Raw genomic sequence first — 23,177 nt, forward strand, 5'->3', positions numbered from 1 at the left:
ATCCCTGCCACCTGTATTTAATGCATCTTATTCAAGGATCCCCCAGACACACACATGCACACTTACACACACCCACACCCACATTTGTTTCAGACAGTGCCCCTCAATGTGCAAACTAAAGATAAAACATTTCCCAGCAGCCATACGCTCAAATGCTATGGCCTTAAATGTCCTTTAGTCTTTCCAGAGTCATTCAGAACATATTCCTCTATTCTCTGCTACAGTAATACAACCAGGACGCCATAAATAAGAACATCCATAAGTTTAGTAAATATCTTCCTTAATGTATTTAACAATGTTTTTTTTAGCAGTGTATCTCTCTGGCTTATATGGAGCAGCAAATGACTAAGCAGTTAAATAAGGCAACGTATGTAGTAATGTGTATGACTGTCACAAGGGAGGGAATAAGAATCACTACTTTGAGTGGTTTACTGAGCCAGGCTTATTTATATTCTATACACGAGCAGAAGCAAACACACAGAAGTTGTTATACAAATACTTTCTGGCATTTTTCATATTTTGTTGTGTGAATATGGAGATCATTCATTATAGATTTTCCTTAAACACAAAGGACTCCCCAACCCAACCACATTCATGAAAGATGTTGCTTTTTCACCCTTTGAAACAGCTAAATACCAATTGTTAATCCTAAATTATCACCCATCGTACTTACTAATCACCCCCATGTGTTTAAAAACTTGATTCTGATTGGTCAAAATCCAACAACAACAACAACAGTTATTAATTCTGAATACCAGGGACAACCAGATCCCACACGTCAAATCAGATCAATCAACGTACCCTTACACACAGCCACACACATATGAAGGTTTTCTGTAAAACTGGATCACAAAGTTGATCTGTAGGTTTTTAGTCAGGCTTGGATATCATCAGTCACAGGGGATACTGTGTACGGAAGAGTTTGCTGTCTGTGGATGAGTGTGAGAATTGGAACAGGGTGATAGTGAGGACTCTGGGCTGGTAAAATGGTTTCATCATGATAGCAGGCTCAACAGTTACTGGTGGGACGATGGGGAGAGGCTATATCCCAAGGGAGTGGATAAATGCGCCGTGAAGCCAAAGAGCTGAGGCACTGGTCTGAGATAATGTAGCCTTGTCATGGTAAATCTCTGATGCACACACATGTGCATGCGGTGACACGTGCACGCACGCAGGCTCACGCAGGCACACAAATTCCTATCAAAATCACATCTCAAACTGTGCTGCAGAACTGGGTCAATGTGTGCCTCTCTTACTGAGTGTGCAAAGTTTTGAGATAACAAGGAGCACAAAATGGAACTACCCTGTGTGAGGCTGAGAGGGCACGAGCATGAACACAAAGGTTTGAACAGGGCAGAAAATGCAAAAGAGAAACTGTGGGAGTGCTACTAATTTGGTGAACATCTGCTTATACACATATTCTTTATGTGAACCCATATATGCTTCGGTAGAGGTTGTATTCACATTTTCACAATACCTATTGTCCAATTTAGACAAGACTGTTTTATTCTCCGCTATGATGAAGGAGGCTCACCTCCCTTTCTGGAGATAATAATCTTTCCTCCCATGTGTATACATAGCATGCATTATTGAGAGACCTCTGCAGCGCTGACATCCTTCCAGCTCCTGTGGCACACTGGTTGTGCTGCCTGTCCCAGGTCCCTATTTAAACTATGCTAGATTTAGAATGTGCGTGCCTGCAAAACAAGCCAAACTCTACACCAAAGAGAGAAACAGGTACAACCCCTCTAAAGTTATTTTGTTAAAAAATGTCAACAGAGCTTGCATGCCGGATAAAAACTTGCAAATACGCACAAATGGATTTCTCACTTTACTTGGAGTAAAATGTAACAAAATGAACAACATTGCCATTAACAGCTTTCAAATAACTTGAATTTGTCACCACAGCGCTAAATAGCGTATGCATGCTTGTTTGCAACCAGCAGACAGTTATGTGAGTGGTTAGTTATTGCACTGTAAGCTCACACTTCTAACTTAGTCAGGCTCATGTGATGCATCACTCGGCCAAGTTATGGAAGCATTTCTAAAGTACAGTAGCTCCTTCATTCTGTGTGAGTAATGGCCATGAGGGAATCAGCCAAGAAGTCCAAGTCCATATAACACACAACCAGAGAAAGATTTACTACAAGCTGTGAGCATGCAGGTAGCAGGGCAAAGGCAGCATGGAGGTCACTGTTCACACTCCTATATTGTGACAGCACATTTAGTGTGAAGGAAGCTCAACAGTGAGTGCAGATATAAAGAGAATGCCTTTCATTATTAAAGAAACAAAACAGGGCAGAGGTTAAAGCAGCTTAGTAGTAACTTGGGTAAAAGATTACAAGAAATAAAGGCAGTGAAAGCATCGTAATTTACAGCTCAACTTGAGGTACTTTAGCATCTTTAAGCCCTTCGTTTTGGTTTACCAAATAATGTCTCAGTGTATTCTTTCCTCTGTAATATTTTCAGTAAAAGCAGTATTTTGAAAACAACTGTGATAATTCATTATTCACAATCAGCCTAGCTCCAAATGAAAGAATAAAATCATCTCATTACTTCCCTCAAAAGCTGGTGGAGCCCCAAAACAGAGACATTTATCAGGTGCACAGAAACACGAGCGGCTGTGATTCACTGGTAGAGGCAGTTGTCTCTCAATTTAGGGTTGGCAGGTCAATCATAGCTCCCACCAGAGCCACATACCGAAGCGACCTTGGGCAAGACACTGAACCCCAAACTCCACCTGTTCAGCAGTGTGAGGATGGGTATGAATTACATTTTTAACACTGATTTTACCCTTCGCTAGCAGCCTCTGCTATCAGTGTATGAATGGGTGAATTGAGCAGTCGCAAAGACTAGAAAAGTGCTTTATAAGTAGGGGAGAACGGGGTTGGTTGTCACACGGGTTGGTTGGCACACTCGTTATATCTCGCCACCAGAGGGCACTGTCTCTCAAATTGGGGTATGGACATTTCCAGAATTAGGATCAGAGCTCACCTACATAGTCTTTTCTGGAGTAAGACAGCTGAACTTGAGGTGAGGGGGCTTTTAGTGTTTTTCATGTAGCTCCTCAGTATTTTTCTTCTAGGCTTTTAAATGATGGGTTTATAACAAAAGAAGTGTTATCCTTACAAAGTGTGAGGGGAAAGCTATAGCTTAGATCTTCATTAGCTAGCTAACTAGTTGTCAGATGGTTGTTAGCCTTGATGCTAGCAAAAAAATCCAGTTGGGGTTGGTCGTTATATTCTCTTTGGGGTTGGTTGTCACATGTAACAACCAACCCCAATGTTGGCAAAATCATGCATGGTGAAATTAGTTGGAGTGTGCAGACCCTACATTTGCCATCACTGTAACTCAGACAGTGACTGCATGTAGCCTAGTTGAGTAGGCCATTATTGTTAGGCCTATTTGTTTTGTTCTTTATGTTGTTATATAGACTGGCCTAAAGATGTGTTTCCTGTTCATGTTCCTTGCTCATTTTATGTTAAAATGCATTAAGTTATGTAGGCCTATTACTTGTCAGTGCAATTAAACTTTCAATTTAGTTCTGCCTTCTTGCCTTTTTTTAAACATTTTTCCCATTGAAATAGTTGGTTGTCACAATTTGTCAGAGTGTCTTTGATAGTTAATTGCCTCTTTGTTACAATGAGTTGGAAAATGAGAGGGATACACATTTCAAGCCAACACCTTAAGCTTCAATTTAATGTAGGAATGACTATTGAAAGATGTTTTGATGATGAGCAATCATCAAAACAGTAAAAAGTGTGACAATCAACCCCGTTCTCCCCTATAAGTCCATTTTCAAAACACAACCCCATATTCTAATCTCTGCTGCTTCACTGAGTAAGTTGATAACAAGTCAATAAAACACAATCAGCATGTTGTTGTTACCTGCATAGACATAAAACACTAAATCCTGCCAATACATTCCTACCGAACCTACAGAAGAATGCAGGAAATGCACAAGCTCATGCAAAAATCAACCTGATCTTAACACTGGACGCAGCGCTGTTCTCAAGTTACAACCAAGTTGCAACAAGCACACCACTGCGAGATGGTTGTATCCAGGATCTGTAAGGCATAACCTGAGGCAGGAGAACACAAGGGACAAAGGAATCTGATGCAAGTATTTCTTCAAAGCGTAATGCACATAGGTAGAGTGATGCAGACAAGCATCATTGCATACAGATTTTAATATTCTAGATATCATGGAAGCATCTCTAAAAGCAGGCCTGAGATGACACTGTGACTTTTGCTGTTTGCTTTCAATTACTTTTCCTTTCAAGCTGATTATTATCCAAAATTTTTATTCTTACTTTTTTTTTTTTGAACAAATTCAAAAGAGTGCAGACTTGAAATAAGACATTCAACATGTAGTTTCTGTCAGGCAAACTTGGACTGACTTTGTGAGATGTTCAAACAAATCATCAATAATTCCCTTTAAATCAGATTCCTGCTCTTTCATTAATATAGGTCGAAACTTCAAAGAAAGTTTTTCCTGTTGTAAGTTTTTCTCCATGATTTATACATATGCATGTGTGTCTGAGCTCTTTCTGTTTGCATGCAGGTGAGCAGCTCTGTTTCCTTTTTGCAGGAAAGGTGTGATTTTCTCATCATCATTTCAATGGCTCTTGGTGCATACCAGAGAGACAGATCCGCACAGAGGGTCGACTTCATGCATCCACCACACCCAAATCATCTGACGTGACACTGTCAGGAGCCTTCAAAAAAGTGACCCAAATCAAACCCTTTGTGCCGTACAGAAAACAAAAACAATCCGTGACAAACATCCCAACCAAGCTCACATGAAAGCCAGCGTGAGGCCTGAGACAGGAGCTGAAATGCAGAGAATATTCACGTGAATAAGGTATGAGCTCTGAGCTGGACAGCCTTGTAGCAAGCTGAACTTTACTGAAGGCCAAAGTCAAAGCAAAAGTCACATACCCACACAGGCACTGGTCAAACACCAATTTCCTCTCTACATATGCTCAGCACCAATGTAAATCCAGAGCTTATGAAGAGAAGTTGGCCAAAGTCATATTGGTTTTGAGATTCACTAAAGGGAATCAATCCCTGCCTCGCCGAGATAAAGTAGTCCCACGTTCCCTCTGCTGAGCGAAGTCGACTCAAATTAACTGACTTTCTGCAACAACTAACCCAGAGGAGATTAAACATTGTATTAAAAAATGAAGCGTCTTTTCTTTAACATGCAGAATGAAGTGTTCTCCTGTCCATGTCAGAGCTGCAGCATCCTCTCTGCTTGGCCGGCAGAACTAATTTGAACCGTGAATCATATAGGCTCATCCACAGGTCAAACAGCCCCCAATGAATCATACATGGCCATGAAAAGCTGCTCATCTTTGAAATGTTTCTCACCGGATGAAGCAACAAGCAAACAGCATATCGAATGGAGACAGTTTCCTCTGTGTGTCTGCTTGTGTTAAGCATGCATGGTTGGCTGTGCGGTGTAACACTTTCAATCTCTGACACCACACCAGCGACAGCTCTTCAGGCCAGTGTAACTTGGTGTGTGTGTGTGTGTGTCTGTGTGTGTGTGTCTGTGTGTCCATTTGTGTTGACAAGACTAGAAATATGGAGCCTGTCATTATATAGCATGGTGTGGTTTCCTCCCATTGATTTTGTCACAAGTGAATATGTAGTTGATTAACATCACTGGCTTTTCTTGTGTATGTATTTTAATTAAATTAATGTGTATGCAATTAAGAACATTTTTTTACACACTGAACAGGTTTACTAATTTTGTTGATCAACTAAAAAAGAAACTCCCTGTTAGCTGGTTAAACTGAAAATATTTCTTTCATCAAGAGATGCACTGATTGTAAAAATCAGAGATGATACTGACACCGATTTTTAATTGATTTACCTGAAAGCCAATTCCAATAGCAGTGTTTTTAGCATTACTTCTTTGTAATGCTTTGTGTCTGTTTTTTAAATCTATATTTGATGCTTTGAAGTGTTTGATATTATTCCCTCCTCAAAATGTCACTGGAACATGTCTTACAAAGTTGTCTTTCTGCTACACTGATCTTTGTCTGAGTCTGGGTGATACTCCCACACTGCTCACATTTCCATTCACTTTTGACCATAAAAAAAAAATCTGATTTTGTCCAACAGGTGACTTCTTCTGTCAAATAAAACCCCTTCATCTCTGAATCAGCAGCTTGCTTGCAGGACATTGGTGCAATGAAGACAGAGGTGAGATGCAGCAAGATAGAGATAAACTTTGGCTACATAACATAAGTTCACAGCGCATTATTTGCCAGTGGGCCGATGTCTGACAATCGGTCAATAAAACTGTTCAACCTATAAAAACTTGATCCTTTAAATATGAACCATTTAAAGGCCTAATTTAATAGAAAAATAAAAAAGGTTGAAAAGTAAAAGAAAAACAACATTTTTGTCTTTTGTTTCTTGTCTAAGCTGTTTGTCATTCTGCTGCCCTTCTGATTTATTCTGAGACACCCTATTGGATAGACTCCTGCAGCTAAACATGTAGACATGTATTGAGTAGGTGGAGAGGGCTATTGTAGTAGTGGTGAAGATAGCATAGTAAAAGCAGCCTCTGACTATTGAACCCACTGCTAATATTACAGTAGACTTTCCCCCTTGTTATCAGAGATCCTTGTGGCAGCTTTAAAAGTATTGTGTAGGGACTTCATGTTATCCCCAGGATTAAAAAACCCCACTACGAAACAACAAAATGAACCAGAAACACATCTCTGCAGTGTGACTACAAGGGAGTAAAATGACAAGTCTCTGCTATTCAACGCCTGCATGCACACACACACACACACACACACACACACACACACACACACACACACACACACACACACACACACACACACACACACACACACACACACACACACAAATATGCAAACACACAGTGGGGGGGCTGTAATCTCTATTCTCACTGCAGCCCGTATAGTGAATCGTGCAAGATACAATTATACGCAATGACCTGGGATCACCTACAGGAAATGAAAAGCATAACAAAAGAGAGACGGAGAAGAAGAAGAAAAAAAAGAAGAAAGAGAGGGCTGCCAGAGGGGAATATTTTCAGCATGAAGGAGGAAGAAAATTCAGCTTGACAATACAAACATGAGAGGCAGAGACAATTTCATCTCAACAGTTTACAGGTGGAGGGGAAACATCCTGGCTTTTGGATCACAGACAGTAAGACATTGTGCATATTTAATTTCCCTCTAACTGCCACAGACACAGGGAGGAGGTGTGGAAGTATGTCAGAGGGATATTTCCGAAAAACATCTGCAAATGAAGACGTGCAGAACAGTTAACAGCATACAAAACATAAAGAGGATGGCCTACTGTAAATGTGCACATGGAACATTGTCTTATCAGGTAACAATTATAACCTACAGCTTTTTCTGTAAGAAAGACAGTTGCCCAGTTGAGGTTACCAAGTGTGATTGTTTAGCCTGGGACCAAGCCGTTCCTGTGGGGTTATTTTTGCTTTCTATTTTTTTTTGGCTACAAGTACAGACGTTTGCCTCCATTAATAGGCTCACAGTGAGTGGAGCCAAGACATATAAGGCAACATATTCAGTGTTAACTCTACAGTTTGAAAATGGCAACATACTAGATGATGAAATATATGTAAAAATGCAGTGTTGCTGAGTAGCGCTCTATTGAGAAACATTTAATGAATCAGCTTAAAATGCAGCGGTTGCAGCAGGCCAGCAAGTCGAAAAGCTGGAACACAGGAAATCAGCAAAAACTGAATTTTAAGGGGGTGTTCAGTTAGACTTGGACAAGGAGCTAGGTCTTTCTTCTGATCCGAGACTACAACTCTGTCAAACAAGTTGTCTTTGTTTTAAGGACTACAAGTTATCGCTGCAATATCTTACAAAGACTGTGACTTATTGGTTTAATGGGGGTGTTTGCTTGTGTGTTTTCCATGCAGTGGCAGCTTCAGCTAACAAAACCACCACAAGAAGAACTAAGATGAATCAGGATCAAGAAATTATCATTGCTAAGGGGAAATTAAACAATCAGGGTAAAGCAAGATGATAAGTGGGTGCAGTGAAGATGGTCATCTTGTCTAGGTGGCACTAATACTTAGCTGCCTTAACATATGCTATTAGCTTCATGCACAGTAAAATGCACCCAAAAAGCACAGTCAGTTTACATGCAACAGGCCGGAGCACAGTACTGACACCGTATCAGAAGCTTGCATTTAACTAATGCATGAAGAGCAACCTGAGCCCTTGCAAAAGTCTGTCATGACACCGAAGAACTGTCTCCCTCTGAGTCTAAGTTGACAAAACCCAGCAGAAAAAACACTATTTCATGCTTGTCAAACCATGGTCCCCATTTATTTATAGACCAGCATTGCACTTCTTTGCAATCATGTCAGGCGCTTCATAACATGGACACACCATTAATCATGCTCAGGAGCACAGCTTATCTGTCGGGTTGTGTTGATGCTTCGTCCTTCAAGGCAAACATTGTTCTTTATGGCAAAATTACTGATTACATCCTCATGGTTCTGTCTTTAACAGAGTGCTGAGTAATATATCAACGTTGTGAAAGTAAAGCCCCAACATTCCTGTGGTTCGCTTTTTTTTCATGTCTGTTGGCGACAATCAAACTACAGCTTGTACAAGCTAAATTTAGGCCACATCCATGCTATTGACCTTTATGCAGCAAGCTTGCAAACATTAAAATATGTATTCCTAAAGTTGTTCTCTTTGATGGTGAGTCTTTGTCTTCATGTGTATTCTTAAATAAATACAAAGTGTCCTAACCTAAGAAGATTTTTATGCTCTCAAATATAGTCAAGACACAGTGGTCCTTTTCTTTTTATTTATTAAACCAGAGAAGACAGTTATTCCCACCCTCATTTACCATAAAACCAACAAAAAAAAGATCAGAGTGTTATATATTCCCACAAGCTAACACAACATCTCTAGAACAAACAACGCTGCCAGCTACCGCAGCGTTCCTGAAGCTGCTGTTGCAGCATCTGTGAGAGGGTTCCCTTTCCCCAACTTGTCTCAGTTTGATGTTTAAGTTGTTCTGTCAGTTCCTGTGTTGAGAGGCAAAATCCTTGTACTTTCAAGTTCTAATTTTATTTAGCCTGCAGGAGCACAGAGAGCAATGAACTGAGTGTGACAGAAACATGTTCTTACCTGAGACTCAAGGTCAGTCGTTCATCTTTTGCCCTCAGCAGATCGCCGACCGAAAACGTGGCGCTACCCAGGAAGCTGCTCTGTAAGAACAGACAGAATAGAAAAAAACATAGGTGCTTAACACAGGGCAAAAATAGACCACATAGCAACTCTGTCTTCCTGTGATCTTCTATAGAGGTGTTATGAACAGGTAAGTGTCAGATGTTTTTGGCGGAAATGACTTGTGCTGCGAGATCTAAAAAAGCAGAAATGTGCAATCTCTTTGACACGAGGCACAGAGATGAACAATCTACTCGTCTTTTCTATTTCACCTTTTGTCTTCACTCTCTCACCACTCTGATAACGTGTTTGCTGCAGGCGTGATATGAACAAGGAGGGGTGTCAGCATACGAGCACTGGGAGAACTGGGTCATGGAGAGTGAGGTAGGGGACGAGGCCATCACTGTGGAAGAGCAATGACCCATATTGGTAGAAAACACACACACACACACACACACACACTTGCACACGTACGCAATACACAACATGTGAAGACACAGCAGCGTTATCCACTCACACACACATACAGAGAAAGTCCTGAACCTGCAAGTAACATCATCAACATGCTAGCTTGTGCTGCAGAAGGGGAGGGCTATGAACGTGCCAAGGACACAAGCTAATGTGAATAAAACTAAAGCACAAGTAGGTAATTAACAACAGGTGCAAATGTAATCCTCATCATCCTGGGAAAAGTTATCTTACCTCAAGTATTCACAGCCTCTTCAAACTCCTCTCTGAGATACTGAGATGTTATGGTATCATTTCTAAACCTGTTATCTGTCAAGTGTAAGTGTTCCTTTTTTTATTTCCAGGCTTGTACAACAGCACCTGAGATAGGCATTCAAAAACAAAACAGAACAAGACAGAATGTGACTTGCCCTGATATGTTTCTTTGGATAGCTGTCAAACGTTGTAAATTTGCTCAATGCATTCTCCCTAACTATTGCAAACTCTCAACAAGGTCAGCAAACTGAAACTAGCAAACATCCACTGTGCCAATCAGTATCAGTCATAAAACGAACCTTTTCAAGCAGATTGAGTACCAGTCATCATGACAAGGGCTGCCAGGAATTTATTTAACTTTTGTTAAATAATTAATCTGAGGATCATCATCTCCATTAATGCATCCAATATTTTGTGGTTTTGGCATTTTTATTTTCCCCATTATGAGTTCCCTGAAACTTTACATGCTGTCCGAACACACAGATACTCAACTTTGTACATGACAAAAAAGCCTGAAGAATTATTATCTCAAAGGGAGAGTTCCCCCCATTTAGTAATGAACTACTGAGAATAACTTTTAATTATCAAAATAGTTGCTTGTTGAGTCATGTCCATCAGCCTATTGTTTAAGCATGGCAATACAAATCCATATTCAATACAGTTTCATTGTCAGTTTCACTAAATAACTCAGTGTTCCTCATTGACTGTAGACAGAATGGACAATGTACCTTCATTTCCCCCCATTGTGAGATGTGAAGCCAAAGTATTGCCTCAACACGGCTTATTGTGCTGGTGGAGCAAAGCGATGCTCAAAAGCGGTCTAGCTGGTGGAACAGTGGAACTGATGTCACACCCCATCCTCTAACCAAAGCACACTTTTAACTTACAGATAAAATGCCAAAGAGCCCCTCAGGTGGGTACAGTCCACAGCAGAACAGATTCTTGTGTTGACTTGAAGCAGACACTCAGGGCTATGGAAAGTTCAATGACTTGTTAAAATGTTTGTTACTTTTCTGTCTTTGCTAATCCAGTACGAAGCAAGAGCCGCATTTGTCAACAGAGCTGCCAATCAACCATCTTTTTAACATAATAATAACTAATTCAAACAAAACTTCTCAGAAAAATGAACACTTGCACATAAACTAGCATGAAAAGCATGCTATTTGGCGTGTGTTTTAATTTACAAGTTTGACACATGTACCATCTGTTATGATGGAGGAGGCAGGCTTTAAGAGCTTTACTGCAGCCAGTCACTAGGGGGAGCTGTAAGAGTTATGGCGTCTCACAGGGTAGATGTTGTTCTGCCCATTCTCTTCTCCAGTCTGTTGTGTATCTAGTATCAGTTACACTTATTCATTCCAAGATAGCTGCCAACTATTACATTAAAAATCTGAAAAAATAAGTAAAGAAAATAGAAATAAAAAAACAGAATAAGGGGGAATTTGAAATTAGATCTGGATTGAAGTTGACACAGTACCAGAATTTTTAACTTTGATGCACTACTTGTAAAAATAAAGTGATATCGATGCCTGTTTTGATTCCACAGTAGCAAAATTTGAACTCCTTTGCAACATTTTTCTTTATATCAATCATGCAGTGCTGGAACAGGAAAAGTCACTAAGCTCATACCAACATCTGACATACTGACAACAGGAAAAAATGATTTTTCTACAGTGAATTTAGACACACAAAACAAAATATGCCTATTCTCTGAGTAATCATGAATACTCCGGAAGAAGTGTGTGGTGTGTGTATCTGTAGATATTCTTTTCTCTCCTCATGGATATTTTGTAATGTGAGTAATTGTGCAGTGGAATGAAGCTTGACAGTCCACAAGTCAGACTCCAAAGGAACTTGAAAAAGTGCCTGTATTTTACGACCGATAAGGTAGAACAGTTTGTGTTGTGACAGAACGTTGGCTGTAGCTGTGACCGAGAGCTGAGCAGAGCACACACACAAAAAATTGGTGCAGGATGAAGCATATGATCAAACTAAACTGTTTCTGCCTTGTACAAAGAGAGCACAGTTTACCTAAGTCAAATTCCTTGTGTGTTCAAGCATACCAGGCCAATAAAGCTGATTCTGATTCTGATTCTGATTCTGAGTCGTGTGTGAGGTTATTAGTTCTCTAGAGCTGAACAGCTGTCAAGAATCAGATTAAAATGTTTAATTTCTCTGTTTCACTGCCTTGTTTTTTGTTTTGTGCTCCCTCTGTGTGCTTTCTCTCAATTATGATCAACCACACTCCTCTCTATCCCTCCTCTCTAGCTCTCAGAACCTTTGGGTTGAAAATAAGATATCAGATTGCTTTTTTCTCTCAAACTTGGCATTCTATGATACTGTTGGATGTAGAAATAACAAAGACTATATTGTTTTAAGGTATGAATAAAGTATAAGTATTAGGAAAATAATAAGTTGGATGTGTTGATTATAATGGTAATAAATCTCAGGTCACATGGCAGCTGTAATAAAGAGGGCATGACTGATTACATGTAGCACCCTGAAAGCCAGCAAGGCTTACAGGTCACATGGCTGTTGCATTCCCTATCATAAAGCCATCTAAGCCACGACTCATTGATTTTTAGACTTTTAACATTATAAAGTGTTTTTGGCTGAAAATATTTTGCCCAGAGACCTGATTTAGCTGTACTAGCAAGTTGTTTTCCTTTACTGTTCTCCTTTCTTTTCTTTAATTGTGTAGTTATCAGGCTCCACGTTTACCTCTAATCTTAGTTTACCTTCCTCTTCCTACCTCCGCACTGCTCTTTCTTTCCCCCTTTTTCTCAGTCTCCCCGCAGTCTCTAATATCAGATTTAAAAAAGGGCATCCTGTCTACTGACCTTTTCTCTCAATCATTTCCTCCCCAAGCATTTTCCTGCTACCCCACAAGATTCCTGCATGTCTTTATGGCAAAACACTGCCCAAGACATGTTCCCCTGCCCACTCAGAAGTAAGCAAACCCTGGGACACACGCATGCCTGCACACGTAGGGGGAAAGAGGAAGAAACCAAGATGAAAGGTCAGTCAGCAGTGCTATGAAAATAAAACCCAACAACAACACAGAACACAGAGTGAAAGGTTTAAAAAGCAGCTCAAATTTCCACCACACAGAGCTTCTATTCAAGTTTGGGCAGCAAAGTGGCATGACTTTATAAATTAAACAGAGTCAGGACCCCCAGTGGGAAGCCCTTAATATGCACAACATCATATTCTCCAGGACCCAAATCATAGCCAGTTCTAGTTTGCCCTGATAACCCACACCATCAGGCACAGAAGGCCATTACACACCGTGCAGGAACATTATATCCCCGTGTAGTCATTACTTGCAGGCCGGTACAGAACGTCTGGTAAATGGTCTTAGAATTCCATTCCTTAGCATCTTTTTATGGCCCCTCACAATGAAGGCTTTAAAAGTAATGAAGCTCAAGAGACCGCCTTCTTATGCAAGATCAAAGTGGCTGTATGGCAGAAAATGAGAGAAAGATGGGGGCAAAAGGAGGAGTGGAGTGAGAAAAGAAGACAAATGATGCTCCTCCAGGATCATGGAGGATTGATTATGATGGTCTCGCTCTGTTCCCTGCTCGTACGCTCCGACACTCTTTTTTTCTATCCGTCTCCTCGCCTGCTCCTGCTCGCTCTTTTGACTGGTTTCTGTTGGCCACGTCAGTTTTGACCTACAAGAGAAACTTTTGATCTACGATCTACTTGGCTAGTTTTCCAAACGATGTGACAGCTGCTTGCCAGCGACGCATTTAACACAAGCTCAGAGACTAATAACACATTCCTTTACAGCAACAACAAATAGTGCCTCAGAAAAAAAAAGAAATATGAGCAAAAAAGATCAATCAAAGGCAGAAATTGAAAGACACTTGTGCAGAAGCACGAACGGCTGACAAAGTGCATGTCTGCAGGCAATCCACAGCACTTGTCTGTGGACCTTTGAAGGCCACAGTGTCTGCCCATCACTTGGAAGAGGTAAACGGTCCATCTCAAGCTGTACATCTATTGATTTCCTCCATGCCCTGAGTGACAGAATGACACACACACACACACACACACACACACACACACACACACACACACACACACACACACACACACACACACACACATGAACACACACTAACTCTCTCTCAATCATCACTCCCTTTCCCTGACTGTCTCACTCACACACAAGCACATACACATTGACAATCACACCGACTGCAGAGAATACCTGGAGGAGAGGACATTCATTCATATGCTACGCCGGCAAATGACATTTTATATAAATGGCAGCAATGACAGTTTTGGCAGCAGCTGGATTATACGCTTTTGGCAAACACACAGATACATACCGTGGAAGTCACTAATGTCTTCATGAATACACAGCTCCTTCAGAACAAATAGGGCCTCATAAAGTGGCCTAATTAAGTCATTAGAGATGTCATGACATGCCATTTATACTGGCATGCAAATATGTTCCCTCAGGCAGAAAATATGGACACAGTAAGTTTAAATTGACACATAAGAGTAAGATAAAACACACACAACATCCAGACAGGAACACAAATAAGTCCACTTACAGTTATGATGCACACAATCCCAGCAGCGAGCCAGTACACCAGTGTGAGGGTCAGAGAGAAACGAAGGAAGGCCGAAAGAATGAGATAGCGAGTGAAATTAAGAAGAGAGAGAACAAGGAAAGGAGATGTTATGTCTTCTTTCTTCCTCTTAACGAGCTCCAGCACGTCTTCCTACATGTCTTCCTCCAGTCTCCAGTTAAAGTAACTCCATGGAGAGATATATTCACTCCAGAGAGAGAGAGCAGAAAGCACCCCAGCCTCATACATACAAAGTAAACACGCAACACACAAACACACACGCACTGCAGCCTCCGCTGTGACTGAGAACTGGCACGAGTGAGCTACTGGCGCTACCGCTGTTGCTGCTGTGGCTGGCTTGACAGTAAGCGAGAGACCAGCGAGAGGGAAGGAAAGAGGAGGGGGAGGGAGCCACGAGAGGGGAGGGAGTCGACAAATACAAGCAGCAGAGGTGGTGAGTGGGGAGAGGGGAGGAGGAGGAGGGTGAGGGTGGTGGTGGTGCGACGCAGAAGAGGAAGAGACCGAGAGGAAGGAAGGCAAACAATTAATGGGTAGAGAACTAAGAAGGCAGCCCGGAAAGAGAGAGAAGCCGAAAGAAGTATATGAAAGAAGGAGAGAGAGAGAGAGAGAGAGAGAGAGAGAGAGGGGAGGCAGAGAGAGACAGAGACAGAGACAGAGTTGTGTGTCACACCATGGCTGCAGCCTGTGACTCAGATGGCCGACAGGAAAAGGAACACTTGTTATGGCTACTTGATTTAGCATAAATTCAGACCACACAGTGCAATGTATATGTGTAGGTGTGTTGTTGCGTACAACACAGATAAACACTTCAAAACACATATTGACCTCCTTGAGGATCACATATAAGAGGCTTGTAGAAACACTCCTGATGCATTTGAACTCCCTCAAAAATGTATTTACTGACTAATGCAGATGCTCAGTGGGGGAGAGAGAGAGAGAGAGAGAGAGAGGGAGAGAGAGAGAGAGAGGGAGAGAGAGAGAGAGAGAGAGAGAGAGAGAGAGAGAGAGAGAGAGACAGAGAGAGAGACAGAGAGAGAGAGAGAGAACAAACCCACACACTGACACCAGGCTTAGGTTTTAACTATCTGAGCTTAAACCTCAGATTAAGCAGGGTTTAATTTACCCATGCTGACACAGGGGGGTATGAGTAATTCAGTCAAAACAAAGCACACACTCCACACTGGCCCTATCACCCCAAGCAGGTACACAAGCAAACACAATGAGACACGCAGACAAACACTAGAAAGCACACACATGCACACGTAACACCCTCCCAGACAGCTGACATTTGTAAGCACACATAAAAAAAGAAGTGTTATGTAGGAATGCATGGAACACTGGAGGTCATGGTGATGAGTCGCCTGTCTTTCTTAATACAGTAGGTGGGGTGTGGGCTTTAGGAGCGTGGGTGGAAACACTGTATTTTTTGTGTTCTTGCTGCCTTCATTACTCGAGGGCAAAGTGGAAGCAAGAGCAAGATAGTTCTTGGACTTGCTAAAATTACCCAGGATGATTCTCAGTCTGCAGGCTAACTGCTTACTCTAACAATGCCGCTGTGTTTATGAGCATTTCTAAACACATTTACTGCATCCTTTGTTTGTTGCTGCTCAGTTATTTTTGTCATAGCTAATGTTCAATGTGGCCCTCTTCAGATCATCAAAAGCACTATTTGAATTTTACAGAAACAGAAATGTTCGTTGGATAAGAACTTACCCAGATAACCCTAGATCAAAGCTTGTTCAAAACATGAAAAAGGCTCCCTGAAAATGGGCATTTTTAATGCCCTACTTAAATTTGAAGTTCAAAATGTTTGACACACTCAAGGGCCTTCAAACTGTGAGTTCTTGAAAAGCACAGTGAGACTGGCAGATTGGTTTTAACATTTAACACTGAGAGCATGAGATACCTACCAAAGTGAAAATGTTTGAGGCTCCTGGCTGTTAAGGAAAAGCCGAAGTACTTCCTATTTTTTATTCTATGTTACTTTTTGCACTTCTATTCACGATTCACTGCACGTGCAAACACACACACACACACACACACACACACACACACGCACACACACACACACACACACACACACACACACACACACACACACACACACACACACACACACACACACACACACACACACACACACACACACACATTATTTAGGCACCTTGCATGAAGCTGTCTGCAGCTGATGTTTTCGGAGAGAGAGCAACATCAGAGCTAAGACAACCAGTCACCTCCAAACCCAGACAAGCTCAGACAAAACCAGGTTGTTGTGTTTCTCCTGGGTGAGCTAATGTTCAAATTTTCCAGATGCCTCCCCTGCACACTGTCCTCAAAGTTTTCCTTGTCTTATTCTTGTCATGGTTTTCTACCTTGACCTCATACCCCTTCTTTTCATCTGTTAAAAAGAAAAGAGACAAAGCATGTGGGCAGGGAGACAGAGATGCATTCTGACCTTGGTTCAACCTTTTTTGCCCTTCCATATCTACCTCTTTATTGGACTGCAGAAAGCGTACATGAAAGCAGTGACACCAGCAGCTCTCACATTGTCTCACACTTTTACAAAGACAAAGAATTTTACCACACAGGGTTTAACAGAGGAAAGTACATTTTTCTGAGGGCTGTTTTTGTTATGGGGCTGTTTAGAGCCTCAATGTTGCCAGGCTAGCAAGTTTCTCCTTATAAGAAGAGTCCATTTACCATTCTCTGAATCTGTTCATAGCATATCTTTGGGCCCAACAAGCTCCCCTGCTTTGGAGGTTTTTCATCTATCATTATGTCAAAGAAAAGTTTCAAGACTGAAAGTTATCTGTTTTGACTGACAGGTTGGGAACTTTACCAACTTAACAAGACTGGAAGTGTTTCACATCTTAATTTTCTTTTTCCAAACTAAGCAGCACCTCCAGTGTAAAAAAAATTAAGACAGTGTGTAAGGGCATAAAACTGCAGTTTCTCAAGTCTCTCAAAAAGCCAGAGAAACCCCACAAAAAACCACATCAAAATGTTCATTTTAACATTAGAATTCAATATGTCTACAGCCTGGCACAAAAATAGTTTTGGTCTCTGTACCTATTTCTTTGAAAGAACTGCACAGGGAGTGACTTCTTTTCTGTTTTTAACTCATCATGTTTGATTATATCAAGTCTTAGAGTTATGCATCACTAGGCATATTAAGGGGAGTGGCTGATCTGACTGACTGGTGGGTACATTAGAGTTGTTTGCCAAGTGCTGAGACTTAGGCCTCTTTGCCAGTTCAGCCTAAAGTTAGTTGGAGTCAGCATTTCCAAAATGGTGACCAACATCTTTGGGCTTCATCATTATGACAGCATCAAGAAAACATTGTCTATGTTCAGCAAGTATTGGGATCAGGGATGTCTTTTAATGGTGCAAGTATGGCAGGTTCTGCATACATAGTTCAGTACAGTTCTCCATTGCTGTGTACTTCTTGTTATGTAAGTCATGCTTGTCCTTTGGTAGTGTGTGTGTACTCGAAGCCATGTGAGATTGGCTTATCTCAGTGTAATCATACTGATTTGTACTGAGATCCAAAATATTTTGATGTAATTCTGTTGTGTTTTTTTTGCAATTACATGCCTTATTAATGATCATCTGTGTTATTTGTCTGCTTTGTGAATAACTTTTGAGATGAATCAGAAACATTAAACACGCCTACTGCAAACAAAGAGCATGACTCGTCTTGTAAACATAAAAACTGTAACAGCAGGAATGAATGCCTTCTGGGTCTGCTTTTGAATAAATGAAAGCTTAACCTTAATCTTTTTTTCAACTCAAGGAAGATTATTGGGTGTAAAATTATGGAAGGGAGCTCTTAATTGCCACAGCTTTCCATGACTTAACTTCTGCGCTCACATAATTCTGTGATAATTCTTATCTCGCTTTGGAGTCAGACTAGTGCAAATTACCATGAGAACACATGGAGGGTTTAAGAAAGAATCCATATCTAAAACTGGCTTATGAAGTGACATATAGAGGAAGAACAACAAGGAGTGCATTATTGTGCCTTGATTAGAGGCTGAATCAATATTTTAATATCTGTGTGATGCTGAATTTGGACTTACAGTAGTGCTGTTTTGTCAATAGTCAATGCATTTGGTTTAATTAGCCAGCTGTTTGAGGAAAAGGCTCACTGTGCAGAAAGATGAACTACAATGACAAACAAACTCAATCATTATCTCCGCCCAATATACCATCTTTGATAGTGATGCACTGACTGAATATTAAATCTCTGTTTTTTGGGGCCTGGAGATTTTCCTCTGCATGAATTTACCAGTCTGCTATTTTTACCACTGTCTATCTGCAGTATGCCAGAGAACAATATTTTATTCTCTGTGGCTGTGGAATTCTCTTTACAATCAGATAATGTCACAATTCATGTGTGCTACAAGAAAAAATACAACAAAATCACACATGATCCAAATGCTGTAAACTGGAGGAGATAAAGACAATATACATGCAGCTTTCTGTCAGCGCTGCTTCTGCTTGCTGTCACTGGTAGTCAAATGTGTTTGGTGCACTGAAAATACTTCCTCTTTAATGTGATATTTCCTCCTTCTCAAAAAGTTGAAAGTGACACACTCTTTGTGTGCAACTCTACATTGTTGCACCTGAATCAAACACTTCATAAGCTCTTAAACGAAGCTGGACTTTTTCAGCCTAAGAGGTAAATACTCACTGAAAGCTGACTGCCGTGAGATGTGGGGAAACTCCTTTAATGATCCCCCCCTCCTGCAGCACTGTAAGTACGGAGAGATCTATAGAGCCATGTATGATAAATGTTGCAGAGCGGTGGACAAGTTAATATCCCTCTTTCGCACAAAAAAAAAACTGTTTAAGGTTCCTGAGTATCTGTGATTCTGTCACAGACAGAAGATGAGTAGTGAGGGAAAAAACAACACTGCAGGCTGTGTGTTAATACCTGCTCTCATGTACATTTTTCAGCTTGTCAATGCATGTCCCCCAAACAAGAGGCCCATCCTACCACTCTGTTTTTTTCCTGCTCTAGTTTATCCAGCCCCGTTTTGGCCGCGTCTTCATGGGTCCTGGCCAACTATCAGACAACTGGAGTTTGTCTGAGAGAACTCTCCAAATACTACAGAGGGCTCCAAGAATGATAAGGTTGTGCTTGAGTAAATGGGAAATCAGATACCTGGGCCTATGTCTATCTATCTTGCAGAAAAAGCTGCAGGTAGGAGGGAAACAAGACTCAAGTTTTGGCACATGCAGCCTGCCCTTGGTTCACTGGAAGTACACTGTGCCTTCCCCCTACACTCTCTTATTTGGTCCATAAACTTTAATGGCTAACCTCACTGCAGAGGAGGTGATAAAAATCAAGGCTCCTTCACTCACAGTCTGTAAACATGACTCGGTTTCAGGTCCAAAGACTGTATAGCCCCATTCAAATCCCTTCTAATGACTCCAGATCCATACTGAAATTATAGCACAGCAAACCTGCAGCTGTTTAGAGTTACATTTTTAATCAGCATCTTTTCCTCTCGGTCAGCAAATGAGAAAGATCCATATGATCATACACTTACAGTATGCAAGTGTCTTATCAGCTACTTAATGTAAGGATGGCTGACTGATGACAGTCAACCGAATGTTAGTTGATGGAAAAAATGTCATTGGTCTGTTGTTCCAGAAAGTAAAAAAAACAACCATAAATCCTGTGCTGTGTTTACCACACCAGTGTGAATAACCACCTATATCATGCAACATGTAAATAGTGTCTCATGACCTTTCATTATTTAACACGTAGTTAGCAAGTAAGAATGACAGAGTATTATGGCCATGTTGTAGGAAAAAAAAAAAGAGACTTTGAGGCAAATAGGCAGCCTGAGCACGCTTCAACAACCACTGTTTATCCTCAGCTGTTGAGTAGAACTTTACAAGATGATCAACATTCCTAATTTTAGTGCAGGCGGCTGGCTGCCTTTCTCATATCCCTCATGTTATTTTTAATTCAGATTAATCGTGGCCTGTAATTACAAATTCGTTCTAAAAAGATTAAACTTCATTTGCTTAAATTTATGACTTTTTTCTTGTAATTTTATGACATTTTACTCATTAATTTGCAACTTTTTTCTCTTACAACTTTATTCTCATAAAATTATCTCTCACTTCTTTTGATGTGTCCCTAATCCTCTGTCATAAGTAAGCATTTATGAGTCAGGCTAAAACAAAGTCAGCTTAAATAAACCAGCACTCTCCCACCTACAGTTTAGATTGTCACACATCAGTGCTACGTTAAGTTCATTATTTCTGTGTATTTTTTTAAATGCTGTATATTTTGCTCTTTAACTCTCCATCTATCATCTATACACACATCCATCTATCATCCATCATCCATTATCCACCCATTGATACATCCATACATACATCCATTCATTTACCCTCCATCCAGCTACCATCCATCCATCCATCCATCTATCATCCATCATCCATCCATTAATACATACATACATACATTAATTTACCCTCTATCCAACTACCATCCATCCAACTATCATCCATCCATCAATCCATCCATCCATCCATCCATCCATCCATCCATCTGTCCATCCACCCATCTATCATCCATCCATTCATCTACCATCCATCCATCTATCATCCATCTACCATCCACCCACATATCCATCTACCATCCATCTACCATCCATCTACCATCCACCCACATATCCATCTACCGTCCATCCATCATCCATTCAACCATCCATCCATCCATCTATCCATCCATCCATCTACCATCCATCCATTCATCTGTCCATCCACCAATCTATCATCCATCTACCGTCCACCCACATATCCAACTACCCTCCATCTGTCCATCTATCAATCCATCAATCGTCCGTCCATCCATCCATCCATCCATCCATCCATCCATCCATCCATCCATCCATCCATCCATCCATCCATCCATCCATCCATCCATCCATCCATCCATCCATCACCCATCCACCCTTGCATCCATCCATCTATCCATCTGTCATCCATCCATCCATCTTCATTTCTGCATCCATCCACCCATCCATCCATCTGAAAATGTTGTTCAGTCACAGTGTCTTATTTACAATACTTGATGTGTTTTTGCTTTCAGCTTCAGCACTGGTAGGCTGCTTGTTGTTTTGCTTGCATCTTAAACTCATATTTCAAAAGATGTTGTGGTAATAAACTTCCGCTACTGTGACTCTGCAACTTGACTTCTTACCATCAGATACAGAATGGCAAGAAGTGTAAAAAGAGAATGCACCTTATCATTTTATCACCAACAAAACATGTTGCTAAGTATAACATCCTGTTTGTCAAATCATCTCTGTTATCTTGCTTTCGGCACTTTACTTTGGTGTTTGGCATCAGGAAAACGTTTTTCAGACAGACTGCAACTTTGTGCACAGCAATGTCACAACACAACAAAGAGTTCTGTGTTGTAATTTCATTATACATACCAAGGAAAGGAAACAGGGAATGTTCCATGCAACAGCAGAAAGCTGCTGGCTAGCCCCCAGGCCTGTGAGGCTACAGGCTATGGGTCTCTTTCCGCACTTTGCTTACTATCACTCTCTCTCCCTCACACAAACACAAGCACGCACGCACACACACACACACACACACACACACACACACACACACACACAAACACCCAAACACATGCACAGTAATAGTGCTCTAATATGCTAGCTCATGCCTGAAGTGGTTGATAGCTCTCTTCTTCAAAGAGCGGGGCTATAGGGGCTGTGAAAGTAAACAGCTCGGATCAAACCAACTCTCAGCTCCCTTTGAAGAGTGGGAGACAATTACTGAGATCAATGGTGCAGCCCAGAGGTGGTTAACAGCCGAGACAGGCAGACAGACAGGGATTGATGCCCCGTAATATCTCTAAGAGAGTCTGCTCCTCAATGACTTTTACTGTACAGTTGAATCTGCAGAGCACTGCAGCCATGCAGAAAATACATGTCAGGGCACAATGAGCTCTGCTGAGGCTACACACACTGATCCTGGGAGCATTTAGCCCTCACTGTAAGACACTTCAACCCTTATTGTGTAGATTTTTCTGTTCTAGATTTCAAATTAAAACAGTGGTGGGGGTTTTGAGAGCTCTGTGTGGGTGGGTACATTTTCCTGTAAAGTTCCCCCAAAAGATTGGAGGTGCTTCAGTTACTTTCACTTTAGACACTACAATGGGCCACTTTAATATAGAACAGTCATTGTTCTATATGAATTCTGTGCTTATGACTGACTGTGTGCATAGTTTCTTTATGCATGTTACTTTCAGTATTTTTGACATCCTTCTCACAGTGATATATAGATGGCAACCGCACACTAAAAAGCCACAAGGCCAAGTGTCAGGTGTGAATGTGTGAGTGTGTGTGTGTCCCTAACAGTGCAAGAGGTGAGACGTGAACTGTAGCTTAAAAGCTCCTGCAGCACACTCGCTCTCACTGTGTGGGAGTTTCAGAACAAGCTCTCCAGCCCTTTTCCTTAGAAGATAACTTAGAGCTAAGTCCGCACAGGAGCTACGATCTCAGACAGCTCAAACCAACTTGACTTTTAGAACAACAAGACGCAGGAAAGAGTGGGAGAAGTGCAACAGCCGCGAGCTATTTCTGTTCCACAGCACAAC

At 41.1% G+C, this 23,177-nt stretch overlaps 1 protein-coding gene across 9 annotated transcripts in view; it reads right to left on the reverse strand.

Annotated features, from left to right (window-relative positions):
• Positions 1 to 23,177, reverse strand: part of inpp4b (inositol polyphosphate-4-phosphatase type II B) — a 341,040-nt gene that overhangs the window by 96,674 nt on the left and 221,189 nt on the right. For all 9 annotated transcript variants that reach the window (XM_034687455.1, XM_034687454.1, XM_034687461.1 and 6 more), the window contains one exon: positions 9,174 to 9,253. In XM_034687455.1, coding sequence (XP_034543346.1) covers positions 9,174 to 9,253 — 80 coding nt within the window. The remainder of the gene's footprint in view (positions 1 to 9,173; positions 9,254 to 23,177) is intronic.

The sequence above is a fragment of the Notolabrus celidotus genome, chromosome 7, assembly GCF_009762535.1.
Source record: "Notolabrus celidotus isolate fNotCel1 chromosome 7, fNotCel1.pri, whole genome shotgun sequence".
Taxonomy (NCBI): domain Eukaryota; kingdom Metazoa; phylum Chordata; class Actinopteri; order Labriformes; family Labridae; genus Notolabrus; species Notolabrus celidotus.